Here is a 20,218-nt window from a genome sequence, read left to right as displayed (position 1 = left end):
AGAATCAAAATGTTTGTGTGTCCTTGTGTGGAAAAAGAAGAGAAGCTTGGAAAGGAAATCAAATCGATATTTGAGCAATTTTCTAATGTCTGTGGGAAGAGCTGCTTCTAAGGTCATTCTTAAAAAATCACGACAGTCTTAAGAGCTGTTTTTTCTAGCTGGTTTGTTGCTAAATGTGGCTGTATCCTTTAAAGCCTGACACACCAGAGAAAGGGGCAACTTGAGGTTTAAGATAATATCCTACAGTAAAAAAAAAAGGATATTCAAAAGCTCTGAAGAGTCTTAGCATTCAAAATTTTGTGTTCCAAACTGATTTAGCACTTATGTTCCCAAATTTTCTGACAGTTGTTTGCAGTTAGTGATGCAGGTGACTTGAATAAACTTCAAAAAACACATGAATGCACAAACACATTTAATATTTCTAAAAGACCTGAGCTCTTAAATCGTGCAGTTTGCTTCTTCAGTTAAATAATTTTTTTTTTTTAATTGCATCACTGACCGGGGAGGACAGATACAGATTATGTTAATTGTTTTTTGATTGCTCTATCTACAGTCAGCATGCAGACTTCCTGCAAAAATATCCCAAGGTGGAATCCTCTGTGCTTTAGGAGGAAATTGCTTTCCCAAACAAAGTGTTCCCTTGAAATATTACTTCCTCTAACTTTTGGAAACACATTAAAGATTGTCTCAATAGCAGCTTGTTGTAAATAAGAGGCCAGTTATTATTTATTCATTTGGTGTTTAGTCTAATAACGTTAAATCACACTGAACCTGTTTGATGTTAATGGAGATGTAATAGCCCTTTGATATCAAATGTACAGTGGTGAGTATGCTCAGAGTACTAAAGCAAAGAGTAACGTGCTGTCATTCGTTTCTCGCTGTAGTAATTTTAAGTCTCTATGTAACTAGATCGAGTAGAGGGCTAAGTCCACTCTCTACTTGGAGAGGCAGAATAGATTCGAGTATTTGTGTAAATCGATGCTTGTTTGCTTCATGTTCTAGTTTGAAAAATATATGGTGTGTTGTATCTTAGGGCGAGCATCTTGGAAGAGGGACGAGAACACAGATTTACTCAGGGATTCTCAACTACAAAGATGACGAGAATGAAGGATATCAAAATGAAAAAGAGATTAAAGTCCTCCTCAAGGTCTTGGACCCCAGCCACAGAGACATTTCTTTGGCAAGTTTTTTCCTTTTTATACCAGGTCTCACACTATTGGACATGGTTAACGATGAAAAGCCTGTAAAAAAGGGGGTTGTGTATGTAGTAGGGGAATGGGGCAACGCTGATGGTGTATCTCACCGTTCTAGGCAGTCAGGTCCATCATTGATCAGGACTTCTGAGGTGCTGGTTGAGCTGATCTCATTAGGCAGGCAACCCTCCACTGCCATTGTTGAACCCACATCCCTGCCATTGTTGACCCTTTATGTTACTGGGAAACACAGTTATCTTTTGCAGATGTTGTTGTTACTCGATGCTCTCTGTTAACCAACGAGCAGCAGTTTAATGGCTGACCTCTTCTTTCCAACAGGCCTTCTTTGAAACAGCAAGCATGATGAGGCAGGTGTCTCACAAGCACATTGTCCTCCTGCATGGAGTCTGCGTCCGTGACGTAGAAAGTGAGTTCAGTGACCATCTCTCTAGGCAGCACGTGTAAGCAGCAGGCTGGGCAGGGACAGGGCGGCCGTTCGGTTCAGTGCCAGCACGGGGGAGGTGGGCTCAGCAGCTGCTGCCTCGGGATTTTTCGGTGCAGACAGAAGTGAAATTGGAACAGCGAGGCAGCTGCAGGGTCCTTTCTACTAATGAGTTTCCTCTTCCAGTGCTGGCTTTGAGTAAGTGCCCTACAGGGTGATCCCTTGAGGTTGGTGTCAATACAGAATCACAGAATCACAGAATCAACCAGGTTGGAAGAGCCCTCTGGGATCATCGAGTCCAACCATTGCCCTGACACCACCATGGCAACTAGACCAGGGCACTAAGTGCCATGTCCAGGCTTTTCTTAAACCCCTCCAGAGATGGTGACTCCACCACCTCCCTGGGCAGCCCCTTCCAATGGCTAATGACCCTTGCTGAGAAGAAATGCTTCCTAATGTCCAACCTGAACCTCCCCTGGCCAAGCTTGAGGCTGTGTCCTCTTGTCCTATCGCTAGTTGCCTGGGAGAAGAGGCCGACTCCCACTCTGCTACAACCTCCCTTCAGGTAGTTGTAGACTGCAAACCAGCCTGCTGGCAGAAGGTATTTCCCTGGGAAGGCTCTGCCCTGTGGTCTTTGAAATGCTTTGTCCAGGCTTACTGGTCATTTACTACATAAAACCACTCTTCTCAGCCTTTTAATTTGGACTGAGCACTGAAGTAAACTTTGAGGAAGGTGAAATAAAGATGTATTATAACCAGCTTGCCTGAGGGAGGGGAGGAAGATGGTATTAGGTTACTCCAGACACCGGTTATTGCAATACTGACTTTGTGCACCTGACTTTGTAGATATCATGGTTGAAGAGTTTGTTGAATTTGGGCCTCTGGATCTGTTTATGCATCGGAAGAGTGAAGTCCTGACAACTCCTTGGAAATTCAAAGTTGCCAAGCAACTTGCAAGCGCACTAAGCTACTTGGTAAGAGGGCATCTCGACAGCAGCATTGCCTGTAGTATGTTTCCCTACTCGTCCTTTCCCTCTTCTTCTCTAGGGTAATTTCTTCCAAGCTGTATTTTGGGATTTCAGCTTGGAGTATTTTACAGTGATCCCCTATGCTAGCTAGGTGTGTTAGAGCACTTGCAGAGCATTGCTAACTCACTGCACTCACTCTTTTCCTCATTTTCTATAGGAGGATAAGGATTTGGTACATGGAAATGTGTGTACTAAAAACATCCTGCTGGCAAGAGAGGGAATCGACACCGAGTATGGGCCTTTCATAAAGCTGAGCGACCCAGGAATACCAATAACTGTGCTGTCCAGACAAGGTATGGTGCAGGCATCAGTGTGGTGGGGAAGGGGAGAGGGAGAAATATCATTCATACCAGCTAGAACTGGCTCTAGAACAGAAGTCATCAGCTTCCATGAATCTGAAAACTACACGGAATTAAAGGAGTGTTGCTGATGGGGGGTGCTTGTATTCATTTCTCTTAAAAAGTCACATTCAGTCTAGTGACTGAGAAGGAATCTCAGTTTCTGGGTGGCTCAAGGCACGAGCTTGTGAAAGCCACAGAAACTCTGTCTGAGCACAGGGATTTGAGAATCAAGATTTCCCTGCAACTGGACAAATGCATTTGTAGCTTGTTTTGGCTCAGCAGCTGTTAGACAATAATTACATTGGAAGGCTCGTTGTTTAGTCCTTTGGTATTAACTCCCAAATGTTTTGATTCTGTGTTTTATCTAAGAATGCGTTGAGCGAATCCCCTGGATTGCACCCGAATGTGTTGAAGACTCCAAAAATTTAAGCGTTGCAGCAGATAAGTGGAGTTTTGGTACAACACTGTGGGAGATCTGCTATAATGGAGAAGTACCACTGAAGGACAAGACGTTAGCAGAGGTACAACTATGTTACATAGACTTCACTTTGACATCTCAGATACATCCTCTTAGGCACTCAGTTTCCACACCCAATTTGAGTTGCTTTTGATTTACAAGAAAACCAGCTCAGATGGACGTAATAATCACACAATCACAGAAGCAACCAGGTTGGAAGAGCCCTCTGGGATCATCGAGTCCAACCATTGCCCTGACACCACCATGGCAACTAGACCAGGGAACTAAGTGCCACGTCCAGTCTTTTCTTAAACCCCTCCAGAGATGGTGACTCCACCACCTCCCTGGGCAGCCCCTTCCAATGGCTAATGACCCTTGCTGAGAAGAAATGCTTCCTAATGTCCAACCTGAACCTCCCGTGGCGAAGCTTGAGGCTGTGTCCTCTTGTCCTATCGCTGGTTGCCTGGGAGAAGAGGCCGACTCCCACTCCACTACGACCTCCCTTCAGGTAGTTGTAGACTGCACTAAGGTCACCTCTGAGCCTCCTCTTTTCCAGGCTAAACACCCCCAGCTCCCTCAGCCGTTCCTTGTAGGTCAGACCCTCCAGACCCTTCCCCAGCTTGGTCGCCCTCCTCTGGACTCGCTCCAACACCTCAACATCTTTCTTGAAGTGTGGGAAAATTACCACAGGTTGCAGCGGGAATTCTTGTCCTTACTCTAAGAATTGCTAATTATTGCTTCACCCTGACCTTGGTGGTGGTTCTCAAAACTCAGCATAGTAACAATTAAACAGCACTTCTGTTGCTCTCACACCTGTCCTTTCTAACCCCCGTGTCCAGTTACAAACTGACTGAGGTTCTGCTTAAAAGCAGCTGGGTTCTGCTGTTCTTGTTTCTTTTGGACACACCGTTTTTGTTCACTCTCAAAGCATAAAGAAAAGGAAGCAGCCAGGATTGTGGTGTGTCCTTGGCAAACGTTCCCACTCAGCCATTACGCCACTGCGTAAGTAACGTGGCAAACCTGGCAGAAAAAGAGCTTCTGAGCGGTGAAATCTTCAGCACATTTTAGAAACTTCATGTGTTTTAAGTGGTTGCTCCAAACTACACCAGATTGAGCAGAATAATAATTCTCTACTGGTAAGATAGTTTAGAGTTACTAAAGGAGTTACAAGGAGGATTTCCTTGGCAAAGTTAAGTAAAAGTTCACAGTGAGTTAAGGATCTGATGGTCACATCTGCTGACGTAGAGCGTGGGTTTATTAAATTAAAAGCTAAAATTCATGCAGGAGTTTCCATTTGTGCCTTACAGAAGGAGAGGTTCTACGAGGGGCATTTTGTGTTGGCAACACCGTCGTGCAAGGAGCTGGCTGACCTGATGAAACAGTGCATGAACTACGACCCCCACCAGAGACCCTTCTTCAGAGCAATCATGAGAGACATCAACAAACTGGAGGAACAAAGTAAGGCCTGGCTTTGCCTGTCAGCTGGAGGGAGGGACAAGGAAGGCTGGTTTATGTGGCTGAGCTGGGCACCTTGCAGCAGCGTTGTATTGGCAGGAGCATGTTGTGTCCCTCCAGCAGTGGAACTAACCCTTTCTGTAGATGAGTGCAAATAGGATGCGAGTGCTTAATTCATAATGTGGGGCTTAAGTGTGTTGGAGTTACTGCCATTTCATCACAGAATCACAGAATCAATCAGGTTGGAAGAGCCCTCTGGGATCATCCAGTCCAACCATTGCCCTGACACCACCATGTCAACTAGACCATGGCACTAAGTGCCATGTCCAGGCTTTTCTTAAACCCCTCCAGAGATGGTGACTCCACCACCTCCCTGGGCAGCCCCTTCCAATGGCTAATGACCCTTGCTGAGAAGAAATGCTTCCTAATGTCCAACCTGAACCTCCCCTGGCCAAGCTTGAGGCTGTGTCCTCTTGTCCTATCGCTGGTTGCCTGGGAGAAGAGGCCGACTCCTGCTGCGCTACAACCTCCCTTCAGGTAGTTGTAGACTGCACTAAGGTCACCTCTGAGCCTCCTCTTCTCCAGGCTAAACACCCCCAGCTCCCTCAGCCGTTACTCATTTGATAGCCTGTATTTTATACAACAGCTTCAGTTTGTTTCAAGACAATTTTTGAGCTCCATGAGGTTTCCATAGGACTCTCTTGAGCGAATCAGAGCACTAACAAAGATAACTCTGGTTCCTGGTTCATTTTCTGTTGAAATTACTACAGAGCAACTAACAGACGGTCAGTGTGTAGTAAGGGCAAAACTTGACTTCCCATACCTAGTATAAATAATCATGGAAGCTGAATAACTACTACAGGGTGGGAAGTGTATTGAGAGAAAACTGAATCAGACTCTGGAAGAAGACCCAGTGAGCAACCCACGAAGGGAGGGAGGAGGATCAGCAAGTGCTAGGCTGGCACATGCCAACGGAAGGGATTCCCTGTCGAGGAGGAGGCAGGATTTGCATACTCAAAGTTGTGACAGTGGGGATAGAAACACACTGACAGCAGCAGCCTGGAAGCGAGCAAGGATGCCTTGAGGTATCAAGACCAAGGTGTCCTTGCAGGAATCTGACCTGGAACTTTTTTCCACTCCCAGATCCCGATATCGTCTCGGAGAAGAAGCCCGTTACAGAGGTGGATCCCACGCTCTTTGAAAAACGATTCTTGAAAAGAATCCGTGATTTGGGAGAGGTAAGAGGGGTGTCAGGTGCAGAACACCGATGAGGGTGTGCGTGTGTACAGGAGGGTGTGAATCGTAAATGCCTAAAAGAGTGTGTTGGTGACACTAGGGGTGGTAAGCACTGTGTTAAAGAACGCTCTCTTCTCTTCTACAATCAGGGCCACTTCGGCAAGGTGGAGCTCTGCAGATACGACCCAGAAGGTGACAATACAGGGGAGCAAGTGGCAGTTAAATCACTCAAGCCAGAGAGTGGAGGGAATCACATCGCTGATCTCAAGAAGGAAATAGAAATCTTGAGGAATCTTTATCATGAAAACATTGTGAAATACAAGGGGATTTGCACAGAAGACGGTAAGTCTTCCTGTAGAATATTAAAAGATACACTAAAAGTGTAAGGGTTTTCCTTCAAACATGAAGCTTTTTAAAAAGCAAAACTCTTAGTTCAGTCTTACGGGTTTAGATCTCTTTCTTCAAGGAAAAAGAGACCGTTACAGAGCAGATGCTGCTGGTGCTGTGGGCTTGTACAAAAGTTATGGGTGTTAATGACACGAGAAGGGTCACGCCTGCAAATTAAACACACGCTCTGGTTTTAGGAGGAAGTGGGATTAAACTCATCATGGAATTTCTTCCTTCTGGGAGCCTGAAGGAGTATCTCCCCCGGAACAAGAACAAGATCAATCTCAAACAACTTCTCAGATACGCGGTTCAGATCTGCAAGGTGAGCCTGGCACCAGAACCTTCCTTCAAGTCTTCTGTTTGATGAGTTTAGGATGTAATTGAATGGAGGGTAGGAGTGGCTTGCTTTATGCTTTATGACCAGAACCATTCTCCTGGCTTTGTCCCCAAGGACCTGAATCCTAGAGCGGTCTCTCCCGTGCTTCAGGTGCTGCTGGCATAAAGATCAGCGAGGGAATAATTTAACCAGGATCCCTTCCATAAAAGTTTACTATGAGAAGAAGTTGTTGCTACTGCAGTTTGAAGTGTGAGGAGGGGGGACAGCATTTAGAAAGGGGGTGTTGGTGAGAGGGAAGGAGCAATGTGCACGTCTGAAGCGAGGAGGAGATAGGAGTGCAGAGTGCAGTCAGGCCGTGTGAAACCACGTGCTTTCTGCAGGAGACTCTGGTTTTGGGGTTGTGGTGGACCGGGCAGGTATAAGAGGTGTAGAGACTGGCTGTCAGCTCCAGCAGCACACAAAGGAACAGTTGCTGTGGAGAGCAGGGGCTGCTCAGCCGAAAATTAAAAAGTGCAGAGCAGAAACAGCAGTCACAGAATCACAGAATCAATGAGGTTGGAAGAGCCCTCTGGGATGATCGAGTCCAACCATTGCCCTGACACCACCATGGTAACTAGACCAGGGCACTAAGTGCCATGTCCAGTCCTGTCTTAAACCCCTCCAGAGATGGTGACTCCACCACCTCCCTGGGCAGCCCCTTCCAATGGCTAATAACCCTTGCTGAGAAGAAATGCTTCCTAATGGCCAACCTGACCCTCCCCTGGTGAAGCTTGAGGCTGTGTCCTCTTGTCCTATCGCTAGTTGCCTGGGAGAAGAGGCCGACTCCCACTCCACTACAACCTCCCTTCAGGTAGTTGTAGACTGCACTAAGGTCACCTCTGAGCCTCCTCTTCTCCAGGCTAAACACCCCCAGCTCCCTCAGCCGTTCCTCGTAGGTCAGACCCTCCAGACCCTTCCCCAGCTTGGTCGCCGTCCTCTGGACTCGCTTTAGCACCTGGAGAGATGAGGAAGCCAGAGGCCAAGTTTAAGGGGAATGTGTGTCAGAAAAGGACCCTGGGAAGTGCCAGCAGACAGAGAACTGCCATGGGAAACCTGGACAGAGCGGTACCACATGAAGGAGGGAGCAGTTGAAGGGGAAGCTGGGAAAACCCAGCAACTTAAGTCTTAGAGAAACCAGCACAAAAGGCTTTCTTCTCTCTTAGGGGATGGACTATTTGGGCTCCTGCCAGTATGTGCACCGTGACTTAGCAGCAAGAAACGTCCTTGTGGAAAGCGAGAACAGAGTGAAGATCGGAGACTTCGGCCTCACCAAAGCCATCGAGACCGACAAGGAGTACTACACCGTCAAGGACGACCTCGACAGCCCTGTTTTTTGGTAGTAACTTACAACTCCTTTTCTTTACCCAGCCTGTGCAGCACAGTAATGTCTCTGTTCCCATAGCCTTAGGGCTTTTAGGCATCCTAAAGGTTGTTCCTGTTTTGATGAGAGGCCTAAATAAAGCTACAACATCAGAGCAAGGAAGAGGCACCTGGCAGACTATTCTTGTCTGCTGTTGTGCTGTTTATTTCTTCCTGCACTTAATGATCCATTTTCCCACGATCTTGTTTTTGGTTTTGGTCTCCTTTAGCTTCACAGTGACTTGCTGTGTAACAGTTACACCTTATTTACTACTTCTGGGGCATCCCAAGCCCTCTGGGCACATTCATTTATATACAAGGACTCTACAAATGCAGGACGTGCCTCCTCAGTTTATTTACTTTAAATGTGTTGTGCCTGTACGAGTACATCTGTGTGGCTTGAGTGAAGTGTAACGCTGTCCCCTTGTCCCCACAGGTATGCTCCGGAGTGCTTGCTCCAGAGTAAATTCTACATCGCCTCGGACGTCTGGTCGTTTGGAGTGACCCTGTATGAACTGCTGACCTACTGCGATTCCGAGTCCAGTCCCATGGCAGTAAGTGGCTGTGAAAGAAATTGCTGCTCAAGCTGCTTAAATCAGATATTTTTTAAAAAAAATATATATTTTTGGACACAAGAAGTGGATTGAATCTCTTTTTTCTTATGAAAACAACCCTCGTGGTTGTCTTTCACTAAAGAGCCTGTACAGAGATAAGTTGTGGTAAGAAAAGTTGTTGGTGCCCCCTCCCTGGCAGTGTTCAAGGCCAGGTTGGATGGGGCTTGGAGCAACCTGGTCTGGTGGAAGGTGTCCCTGCCTGTGGCAGGGGGTTGGAACTGGATGGGCTTTAAGGTCCCTTCCCACCCAAACCAGTCTGTGATTCTATGATACTATATTTATAAATGTTACTGTCTATTTTCTAACGTGAGTGTATGGTGCACAGTATCTGATGATGGGGAGCATCTACTGTTTCCATTTTGAGATTCAAATGCCATCTTAATGTCCCATTGAACCATGCTGGATTTGGGCAGGGTAAGAGGACGCGTGGCTGACTCCTGCTCTGTTCCCAGGAGTTCCTGAAGATGATCGGCCCCACGCAGGGACAGATGACGGTAGCGCGGCTGGTGCGTGTTTTGCAAGAAGAGAAGCGTTTGCCACGTCCACCCAACTGCCCCGAGGAGGTAATGGTGCCTGTCCTTTCACACTGAATTCGCAGCAGAAGCACCCACGCGTTCATGGTTGAACAGGCCTGGCTCATCTTGGCAGGAAAACCTGTTAAAAAGGCATTCCCAGGTTTTTTTAAGCATTATTTTAAAATGTTTTTGACATTGACATTCATGATGTCCCTTGTTAAGAACAAGGGGTAAGAACTTTGCTTTAGTATCTGGATCCAGGTAAAATCCACTCAGAATCGTTCTGATTTTTGAATTGTGGAGTTCCTGGGTGTGGAGCAGCCCAGACTGAGACGCACCTCAGCAGGGGCTGGGTGAGCAGCCCCCGAGGCACAGCCGGCCTCCTCCTGCCCTCGGAGGGGCCGGGAGCCAGCCAAGCCCTGCCCTGGGGTTGGCTGCAGCCCCACAGGGCCAAGAGGAGCTGCCTGTCCCCTTCTCACAGGCTCCTGAACCCTTCTGAGGTGAAGCAGGCTGTGGGTGCCCCACGTACTCACTGCTGGTAAACCAGGACAGTGGTTCCTGAGAGGGGCACAGTCCTGATTTGGGTAAAACATCGTTCCTGAAGCTGTGATGAAGCTGTTGCACTGTTACAAGCTGCGTCAAGACAAACATAGACCTTCACTTAAACAAAAAGCCCCACTGGTAACAGATAACTTGTTAATTGTGATCAAAACCTGAGGGATGTTTCTCTCAGTGCTCTTCATTTCATAGCAGTGAGAATCTGCTCCGTTACAGTGACTGGGAAAGAAGGGGAATGTTTAATTAAAATTAAAATGTTTCATTTTCATTAAAAATGTCTCTGTTGTTGTTGTTTTTAGGTGGACCTGCTGATGAGGAAGTGCTGGATATTCAAGCACGACGAACGGACTACCTTTCACAACCTGATTCAAGGATTTGAAACAATTATGAGTAGAATGTAATTCTTTTTTATACTGTAAGTACTTTCAATGTGTGTCAAAATATAAACGCCCAAGATCTTTCATTTTTTTTTAACTGCTGTAATTTGTACTCTGACTGTGCTAATGTGTTTAAAGGATTCTTTTTCCAACAGTTTTCCTTTTTAATTTTAGTCAACAGTTGGATCAAATTAATTAAAAGGTATGTCAGAACCAATGGCTTCAACTCCTGCTGCTGCTGTTATTCCAAGGCAGTTTTATCTGTACCTGATCATGGTCTCACCACCATTTGAATTATCCTGGTGGATGCGAACTGAGTGGTATCAAAAAATGCTGCAGCTCCCAGTGCAACCTGTAGCAGTTAAACCAAGTCTGCTGTGCACGCTTGAGTAACTGAACTTGTGGACATAAGAGGACTTGATACAGTAATTTAATAATTTTTAAGGGTTTTTAAGAAAAAGTTTGGCTGACAAATATCCTTCATGTGCACTTACTTAAATTTTAGTAACAAACAAACCAACTCTGGCATTAAAAAGCCAGAGAAGACAAAATAATCAGCTCCTCTTAACCAGGCTGCAGTTCGGAGCTCTTACATGTATTTAAAAAGAAATTGCTTGACTGTTGTGCTCAAAAAAATAAAAAACCCAAACCAAACGAAGCATGGGTCAGCATGTGTAGTTAGGCATTTCAGTGAGAAACCCCTTTTCTGGGTAAATAATTGCTTTTTTCCCCTCTTACACATTTCTACCCACTGAAGCATTTCTACACATTCAACCTTCCATGGTTGAGGTTGCTCCCAGCCACGCGATGCTTTTCAGCTTGTACAAGTGAGCCACAGGGCGGGGAAATGTGTGTAGGAAATTAATTACACACAGTGGGAAGAGACAATAAAATGAAGCCATGTGCAGAACCTGGGGGAAGCACTCCCCTGCCAGAGAGTCATGACCTAGAGAGGAGTGAGCCACCACGGCAGCGTCCCTCGGGGAGGAGAACACCTCGAACAGACCGAGAATCTCTGTGTTACGGGACTGGGACCACGTTACCTTTCATTGTCAGGACCAGAGTTAGTGATGAACCTGCCGGCAAGCCCTGGGAGGGCACCACGCTCCTGGTGTGAACCTGCCAGGCTCCATCACAGCGCTTCAACTGGAAACCTTCTGCTGCCCCCTGTCCCCTTAGGACTCGGGTGATTGATGATCATGTTTTCCCACCACACCTGGATTTTTGAAAACGCTTTGAGGAGATACTCAGCTCTGGCAATAACAGAAAGGTGTCTTTAAGTATCTTAACTATATATATATATAAAATTGTAATTATGAGCTGCAACGAGGTCAGATTTATTTTTACAGTATTACCTGGTTTTTTTTCTGTATGTCACTTATGAACCTGATTTAAATCTGTAAGCACTTTGTTACTCTTTATACAAACAAATCTAATAAAGACTTTTTTTTTTTCTCCACGTGCATATCTTTTTTAATCATAAATTAAACAAAGATTTTAAAATGCAACTTCCAGAATATGGTGCCTTCACAACAACCCTTCCCTACATTAAATGATTACTTCAAAGGTAGGCTAGAGATGTTTTTCTCCTACAGAAATCCACTTTAACTGTGTACAACAATTTATTTTCATCAAAAAGCGTAATAAGTTGAGAAAGTTGCATATACAAAGTTTAATAAAATAGTACAAGTGGATTTATCAGCACATCTGTGTAGAATCCCAGAAATGCTCCTATAACCTGTGTTGCTGTTGGCTGTCCTAAGCACCAGAACTACACCCCCAACCCCCAAGGGAGCAGGGATTTTGATTGTGGTTTATTTTTATTTTTTTTTTAAGCTTTGACAAGATGTGTCTGGTCACATCAAAGCTTGAAAGGCAGAGTTTAAGACTTTTTTTTTTAAAAAAAGTATTGAAAAAAATGGCTTCAGTGTTATCTAGCAAGATGAAGTAAGAAGGACCTGGGTTCTGGCCTCAGTGAATTCAGGCCAAATGAATTTGCACCCCAATTCCAAGGCAGAAAACCCCACATTTCCCTGTCACAAACATTGATTTCAGAACTGATGATTTCTAAGTCTTCAGCTACAAGGATTAACAGCAGAAAAGAAAGCCTCTAGGCAGAGCTGCTTAATGAATAAGCTAAAAACACAAAGCCTTTTTAAAACAAAACAAAACAGAGCTACAGTGGAGATGGGAAGCAGAGTCTGGGTGGTGCCATCGTCTCAGCCCTGGACCCTGGAGGGCTGGGCTGGGCGAGGGGCAGAGCAGCCCAGTCTGTGCTGCTGTTCCCAGTGCATGGGGGTGAGGGAGTAACTGGCTTTTCCTTCTAGTGAGACCTACCTCCTGCTAAAGTTAAGAGGTAAGAGCTGACACCCGGCGCCAGGAGGGGCTGCTCCAGCAGGTTTGGAGCGCAGCAAATTTCCAGCCTTAGGATGCTTGGAAAAAAAAGAAAATACAGTAAAGAGCAGGAAGGCAGGAGTAGAGGTCAGCTGAGGAGCGTGGCAGTCCTGCTGCTGCTCTCTGAGTCACCCAGAGGCAGGAACAGGGGCACCAGGCAGTTGATTTCTTTCATGGTCAGTTACAGAATGACAGAATCAATGAGGTTGGAAGAGCCCTCTGGGATCATCGAGTCCAACCATTGCCCTGACACCACCATGGCAACTAGACCAGGGCACTAAGTGCCATGTCCAGGCTTTTCTTAAACCCCTCCAGAGATGGTGACTCCACCTTTCACTTTACACAGCTGCAGTCACAAACTGCCCATTACTTCTTCCAAGGACCCACTGTGGATTCTTGCCCTAAAAACAGCTGAAGGTTATTTCACTGTCCCAGTATCACCAAATCAAACTTAATATTGCAAGGCAGCACACAGTGTAGCAGCTCACTTTTAACAAAGGTTTATTGAAAACATCACAGAGGCTCTGTAATACATTTGGTATATCTCCATTCCAGGATTAAAAGAAATATTAAAAATATAAAGGCTGTAAATGCAGAACTCTTAATCCTGGAAAAAGTAAGATTGAAAAAAAAAAAAAACCCCCTACATTCTGAGTTAAAAAAATAAGAAAAAAATCACTATCAAGACCATCTTTTTTTTTTCTTTTTAACAGACTGGAGAAAGGATCAGTGTTCCTTCCTCATAATTTTTATTGCTTTCAGCTGGGAAGCTACCAAAAACTCACCACTTTGCCTTGACAGCTTCAGCCTGCTGTTACCATGTGGTGGCAGACGACCCAGAAGGCAGGTCAGACTACTGAGGAAGGGCTGATCTCGTAGCAATATGTACCATCCTCTTGGGATACTTATAACCCACACAGAGAGAAGAATTACTTGTGTTTGTTTGAAGTTAAGGCAGCAATAAATAGCAGAGGTACGAGCAGCCTGCCCTCCCCCCCCAAGGCAGGAGGGATTATCTCGGGCTCAATAAACACGTTTTTTTTTCAGCGAGGATTCTGCGTAACGTACTGCGGAGCCCTGAGTCTGCTGGCCGAGGAACTCCACGGGGCCAGGCTCTGGGGAGGACAGGAGGTACGAAGAGCCTCTCTTCTCGCTCCTCGTCGGAGCCACCTAAGGACAAGAAGAAAACAAGTGACACATGAGCCAGAGCGGTGTCAATAAATAAAGCTCCAGCCTGGGAATTACCAGGAACCGACTCCAAAGGCCCGACTCCTTCGGCTTTAAGGTCCAGCTATACACAGCTCATGAGTCAGTGGTTGTGCCCTTTCCCTAAAGAACCGACCGTAAACGCATCGGTGCCCCACCGTACACGCGTGTTTGTGAGGGCAAAGGGCTGCCTGGGCCAGGTGGCCCCGCTCCACAGTGCACATGGGACAAGCAGCGGTGTCATGGCCATGCTATCACCCTCCAGTGACAGCTCCAGCCATGTTGTTCATCCTTTAAAGTAAAGCACCAGTGGGCCACATCTCCTTCCTCTTTCTTTTCTCTCGGAGAGCTGAATGGGTTAAACTGTCCTGGTGAAGGACTTGGTTTCCAGCCATGCCAACGTGGGTTTGTGTTGTGGGTTATGGGTAACCATCTGCCACTTGCAGGCATGAGTTTACACGTGGTACCGAAGCAAAGGAGAGAGCAGTAATGGTTCTTTGAGCAAAACTTCAACTAAAATGCCTCACTCGTACACACAAAGTCCTGAGGGTCCCAGCGTAGGGTTTGTACTGAGGGCACAGGTGACCTAACCCTGCCCCACCACCAAGGGCTCCTTGGGGTACGTGAGGCTCAAGCTCAATTCCTCTTTGGGGTCCATCAGAGCAGGACGTTGCACCATCCGTGCACCTACAGCACTAGAAACTGTACGTACACCCCAGAGCTCAACGCCCTCCTCAGTGACTCCTGATCACGTCTCTCTGTTTCCCCCAACATGTCATTAATTTACTAACCAAGAGCTTAACAGTCACCTTGTTCTAAAAGAGACCACCCTGTAACAACTACCTGAACCTCATCTCACCACATGCCACTCAACCACACCGTGTATCCAGGGCTAAGTCTGGCTCCTGGATCAGAAGATTTGGGGTTTTAGTTCACATTTCAGAAACCCTAATATGTTTCACAAACCAGGACACTAATTCCTTAACTCAAGTCAAAAGAAAAGCTGTGCTGACCAACTGTCCCTGAGCCCAACATTTCCTAGCAGCTCTCAGAAGCACGTTCACAACTCCAATTACCCTCTGCTAAGTCCAATTTCATTAGCATAAATAGGCATTTGCTTGAAGAAAGACACTTAGTTTTCCCCCCCTCCTCTCTCCTGCACTTCTAACAGCCGTGGGGATGTCACACGTGTGCTGGAACCCTCCACCACGTCCTGAGTGCAGCATCACCACTGTGTGCTTCATACAAACCTCTGACCACGCTTCCTCTGGACCTCTGAAGTGCAGCTTACAGCAGCAGGAGAAAAAGGGGTTGCAGGGTTAAAGCAAGCGAGCACTGACAGAGCCTGCTGGGGCCCTGTCTGTGTGCCCTCTTCACTGAGATTTCTCTCTTGATTCCAGGAACAAGAAAAGGGCAAACTGTAGTTGGGTTTAGTCCATGCCAAGGGACCCACCGCTCTCCTTCTGCCTTTTATGGCATCTGGCATTCAAACTTCCAAGCAAGCTGCTCAACATCACCTCCACAGACAAGCTTTCCTCTTTAGACTGGAAATAAACTGGAAGGTTATTAGTCAGCTCAAACCCCCTCTTGTCACAAAGTCACTCATTTCCAGTCACATCAGAGCTGTTAGGATCCTGGAAGCGCTATCTATCTTTTGCTGCACAGAGCTAGAGATTTCACAGCCCACGGCAACGTGTTCAGGCCTTCACAGAATCAACCACAGAATCACAGAATCAATCAGGTTGGAAGAGCCCTCTGGGATCATCGAGTCCAACCATTGCCCTGACACCACCATGGCAACTAGACCAGGGCACTAAGTGAAGCCTTGGCCATCTTTATCTCAAGACACGTCCAAGCCAGCTCCAGCAGGGCCCTGTCTCCTATCCAGCAGTCACAAATTACTACAGTTGTGTGTTCCTTCTAGAACTCCTCCAAGAAGCAGGAATCTCACGCCAAGTCTGAGATGCGAGTTTCTGAAGGCCAGAACATCGTGCAGAATCCACCTACCAACCCCTGCGCAGCAAAGGGGCTGAACGCCGTGATGGAGGAGAGCTCTCCCAGATCCCACTGCTGACCTCAGCTGTGGCTCCTCTCGGCGTGCCCAGACACCACGCAAAGGGCCACGAGCCGCGCTGGAGGCTGGAGAGCCAGCTCGGTGTCCCTCCAGCCGCGCTCAGCGAGATTATCATCGCTCTCACGGCTGCGTGGCTGGGGCTGGACTCGCAAAGGCAGCAGCTCGTTACGCTGACGGGCACACGTCCCTGCCGCCGTCCCAGAAGAGGTGACAACCTGGCTTTTACGGTCTCTCCCGTGAGTAAAACCAGGAGAAATCTGATTTACCTACAGCATGAGAGTATGAACTCCTCAGCACTCCTAAAGCATTTGGGAAATGAGAAGATCTATGCTCAGACTGAACAAAGCTTTCACCCTGTGTTAAACTGGCCTCCTCTTATCCAGACTCCAGCCTCCTTCAAGCTGGTCCTCACGGCTTCCACAGCATCTCCCTATCCCTCTTGTGTCTTTTCTTGATGAAACCAAGTGTCTGCCAGTTCCAAAAGACAAAGAAAGCTTTGCTCAATGACTCTGCCTGAACTAGGCTGAATCTGTTATATATTATCACCAGTGTGAACCACCTCCTCCTCCTTTGTTCACTTCCTACTTTATTTGCCTCCTTCAAGGCATTTTTGCACATCCAACCCCACAAATCCCATCTTTCCAAGCCGTCTGCTCACAGACATCCAGCCTTTCTTTGCCTGGGGGTTTTGGTGGTTTGTGGGCAGTGAGGAGCACTGATCTCCAGGGTACTGGAGGGCTCCGAGGGGGTCTGGCGCTGGCACGCCCTGCCCAACCACTGCTTTTATTTATCACATCCACCAGGAACTGCGCGTGATCCTGAGCAACTCGGGATCCTGGGGAGCGTGGATGCGGTGGAAAAGCTCTGCCTTGGCTTGTTGTGGGTCCAAAGTCCACTCGGTGGCAGCATAAGACAAATAAGAAGCGCTTCCACCACCAGCTGGCTCGGGCTGCATCTGCAACCCCTCTGCTCGGTCTCTCCTCTCACCTTATTTAATGGGTTTTGTGGAGGAAGCTGCAAGCTGCCTGGCTGGTGTGATCCCTGGGCTCCACTGTAAAGTGTAGGCATGACCTGCAAGTAGTCTGCGTAAGATCCACCTGTAGATTCCTAAATGCAGAAGGGGATCCATGATCAACCAGAAGTTGAAAAGAAAAGAGGTTTAATAATTCATTTTTACTTGATATAGTAACTCAGCAGATACGAAAATATCTGAGTCACGCTCGATTGCTAAAAGGACTGTACAATTCACAGCAGCTCAGGCATGCAGCAACTTCTTGAGCAAAATGTAGGATTTGGGGGTGGTTTACTTTACACAATTCCTTAAAAAAAAGAAACAACAAGAAACGTGCTTCTCGTTGGTCACAGAAACCTCGGGAGAGAATGGTTTGGGCGAGAAACAATCCTCCAACAGACTCACTGGGAGATAACGTTACGGTGTGCTGTTTCTTGGTGGGAGTGTTTTAATCCACTCCTGAACTTTACAGGTAACTTTGGACTGTGGGATTTGAGAGAGAGGAATATTTAAGCCAGATATAATCACAAGCGTGAGCATGAATCCTGGAGAGTGACTGTGCAGGGATGCCCTGCAGAAGGTGACCATGCAGTGCCACTTGTCCCACGCTCTCCAGCCCCTTAACTCCTGTGGTACCGATGGCAGCAGCCACTGCCAACAAACCAAGCGGGTGTCCAGAGTCCACAAGCGCCCTTACAGCTGATGGGAGAAACAGCCAGTGGAGACAGGAAGAAAATAAAATTCTTTCTCACCTCAGAGGCTCCATTTTCAAATTCATCGACTCTTGCCTGGGTAGAGTTATATGCCTGAGCATAATGCTGATACCACTGCTGAACAGCCTCCTATAAAGGAGGAAAAAACCTCTTCCCATTAGCTGCCTACTAAGTTCACTTCAAATGAAAACAATTCCTACGGTCTCGCAGGACATGAGGATGAATTAAAGGCAAAGCTCTCCACATCCAAACATGTTTAACACCAGTGATAAAAGCTCAAACCAAACATTTTAAACTACATTAAGTGCTTAAAAGATACATGAGGCACCATCGCCGTGGCAGCAGATGGAAGTACAATGTCACTGCTGTTACATGGAAGGAACAGACAGTACAAATGCAGCTGAATGATGACGTGGCACCTCTGCAACTAAGTGACTAACTTTAGTGACATGAAGGACTCAAATTAATACTAACAACACTAATCCTACAACATACTGATTTTTTTGGACAGTATTTTAAGGATTCGGGGTTAGGAACTACCTCCAGGAGACATCAAAATGGATTTAAAGCCAATAATCAGATTCAAACAAGATATTCAAGACTACTTTAGTGCTTACACAAAACACACAGGACATCTCTCTTGCTTCTCTAACTCACAGCTGCCACCAGATCTCCTCTGACTAGGACGTGGGTCTGGCCCCTGGCAAAGACCCCGTCCCCTCCAGCCCTCCTGGCCAGGCTCAGACCCTCCTAACACAAACCAACCCTCATGCCCACTCGTGTGCCCACTCTCTGTCCTCCAGGCCCACCAGCTCCCACCGCAGCCCTCCTCTACCCCAGGAGGTCTGGAGCAACACAGATTTCCTCGCGAGCAGCCTAGGTGAAGAGAAGACAGGTTGTTTCTGCCTCCCTGCTGTAGGGTGAGAGATCAGGTGACTCTGGGGAGGAGGAGGTGACAGGGACAAGGCAGGAGAGACAGAGACCTACAGCAGAGCCAGGGTGGGTGTCTCAGCACAGACCCAAGGTTTTTATACACATTACCTGATGGCACCACAATCCAGTTGTCATATTTGATTTGTACACAATTATATTTCTACACAGACTAGTGATGGCTAATGAAAATATGGAGATGTTATATCACAGAGTGTCCCGATGTCTGGGAAACCCAGTACTTGCTCTCAGTACTGCAACACTCTGCAAAGGGCAGCCCTCCACCTTAATGGCCATGCTCTGATCACCAACTGGGGCAAATGGTGAAGGAATCCCATGCAGTGAAACCAGCTGGCTGCAAAAATTCCCCAAGCTATATGGGAACTCCTGGTAGACAGAACACGCTCTTCTCTGGCATCTAGCCAAGTTCAAGAAAACTTCAAAACTTCTTGGGAAGGGAAAGAGAAAAACTTCGTAGTTTTGAAGACAGACAAAAGCCAAGCCAGAAGTTATAAGATGTTTTAGCCAAGTGCACTGAATGCAGGTTCTCAAGAAGCAATCTTTCAACAGTTATGATACTGCAGCAGGGAATTTATTGAGGCTTTTTTTCACTGGCAGTAGGTGTATTTAGTGCTAAATCTATTCTGTACACTGGAAGGAGAACCTACAAGGTTCAATCTGAAGAATAGGGTGGGCTTCAGTCATAAGAAAGCCCAGAAACCGCTGAAGAGTGGTACATGATGTGGGGCAATGCTGTTGCAGGGCTATCAGACCACGTGTGTACCAAGAAGGGCATTAAGTGTACACAGAGCAAAACAACAAACAACTCAGGGAGGGATCTCTGAGCAGATCTCTGCCAAAAACCCTGCTCCAGAGCTCCGAGTGACAAAACAGGCTTCAGGAGAAAGTGCTGCAAAACAACCTACCTGCGTGTATTCCCCATGCTGTTGAGAGTAATTAAAATAATTTTCCATGGCGTGTTGTGATGTAGTTCCCTGAGACACAGCAGCATCCACGATGTTGTTCGAAAGTCCGGTCTGCTGCGGTGGACTAGAGGCTTTGCTGGCAATTGCTGTTCCTAACACAAAGAGTACATGGTTTGTATAAACACACGGTGAACTGGTTTCGCTGGGATAGAATTGTAGAATCACAGAATCAATGAGGTTGGAAGAGCCCTCTGGGATCACCGAGTCATTGCCCTGACACCACCATGGCAACTAGACCAGGGCACTAAGTGCCATGGCCAGTCTTTTCTTAAACCCCTCCAGAGATGGTGACTCCACCACCTCCCTGGGCAGCCCCTTCCAATGGCTAATGACCCTTGCTGAGAAGAAATGCTTCCTCATGGCCAACCTGAACCTCCTGTGGCGAAGCTTGAGGCTGTGTCCTCTTGTCCTATCGCTAGTTGCCCGGGAGAAGAGGCCGACTCCCACTTCACTACAACCTCCCTTCAGGTAGTTGTAGACTGCACTAAGGTCACCTCTGAGCCTCCTCTTCTCCAGGCTAAACACCCCCAGCCCTCCTCTGGACTCGCTCCAACACCTCAACGTC

The 20,218-nt window shown here is 46.9% G+C and overlaps 2 protein-coding genes across 6 annotated transcripts in view; one reads left to right on the top strand and one right to left on the bottom strand.

Annotated features, from left to right (window-relative positions):
* JAK1 (Janus kinase 1) overlaps positions 1 to 10,992 on the top strand; it is a 65,728-nt gene extending 54,736 nt beyond the window's left edge. For 3 of the 4 annotated variants that reach the window (XM_068405875.1, XM_068405877.1, XM_068405874.1), the window contains exons 13-25: positions 1,034 to 1,180; positions 1,533 to 1,620; positions 2,482 to 2,609; positions 2,821 to 2,956; positions 3,374 to 3,525; positions 4,769 to 4,919; positions 6,060 to 6,154; positions 6,302 to 6,494; positions 6,737 to 6,861; positions 8,079 to 8,251; positions 8,711 to 8,828; positions 9,341 to 9,451; positions 10,261 to 10,992. In XM_068405875.1, coding sequence (XP_068261976.1) covers positions 1,034 to 1,180; positions 1,533 to 1,620; positions 2,482 to 2,609; positions 2,821 to 2,956; positions 3,374 to 3,525; positions 4,769 to 4,919; positions 6,060 to 6,154; positions 6,302 to 6,494; positions 6,737 to 6,861; positions 8,079 to 8,251; positions 8,711 to 8,828; positions 9,341 to 9,451; positions 10,261 to 10,362 — 1,719 coding nt within the window. In that variant the 3' untranslated portion in view covers positions 10,363 to 10,992. The remainder of the gene's footprint in view (positions 1 to 1,033; positions 1,181 to 1,532; positions 1,621 to 2,481; positions 2,610 to 2,820; positions 2,957 to 3,373; positions 3,526 to 4,768; positions 4,920 to 6,059; positions 6,155 to 6,301; positions 6,495 to 6,736; positions 6,862 to 8,078; positions 8,252 to 8,710; positions 8,829 to 9,340; positions 9,452 to 10,260) is intronic. The other variant, XM_068405876.1, reaches the window with a different exon arrangement.
* Positions 10,993 to 13,216: 2,224 nt separating this feature from the next.
* The window catches only part of RAVER2 (ribonucleoprotein, PTB binding 2), a 35,482-nt gene continuing 28,480 nt past the window's right edge, over positions 13,217 to 20,218 (bottom strand). Inside the window, exons 11-13 of one of the 2 annotated variants that reach the window (XM_068406439.1) lie at positions 19,594 to 19,745; positions 17,777 to 17,866; positions 13,217 to 13,902 (exon numbers count right to left, since the gene is read on the bottom strand). In XM_068406439.1, the coding sequence (XP_068262540.1) occupies positions 13,756 to 13,902; positions 17,777 to 17,866; positions 19,594 to 19,745 (389 nt within the window). In that variant the 3' untranslated portion in view covers positions 13,217 to 13,755. The remainder of the gene's footprint in view (positions 13,903 to 17,776; positions 17,867 to 19,593; positions 19,746 to 20,218) is intronic. The other variant, XM_068406440.1, reaches the window with a different exon arrangement.

This window comes from Nyctibius grandis, chromosome 8 (assembly GCF_013368605.1).
Source record: "Nyctibius grandis isolate bNycGra1 chromosome 8, bNycGra1.pri, whole genome shotgun sequence".
NCBI lineage: Eukaryota > Metazoa > Chordata > Aves > Nyctibiiformes > Nyctibiidae > Nyctibius > Nyctibius grandis.
Note: the sequence above shows the minus strand (reverse complement) of the source record. Positions and strands in the feature narration are given on the sequence as shown.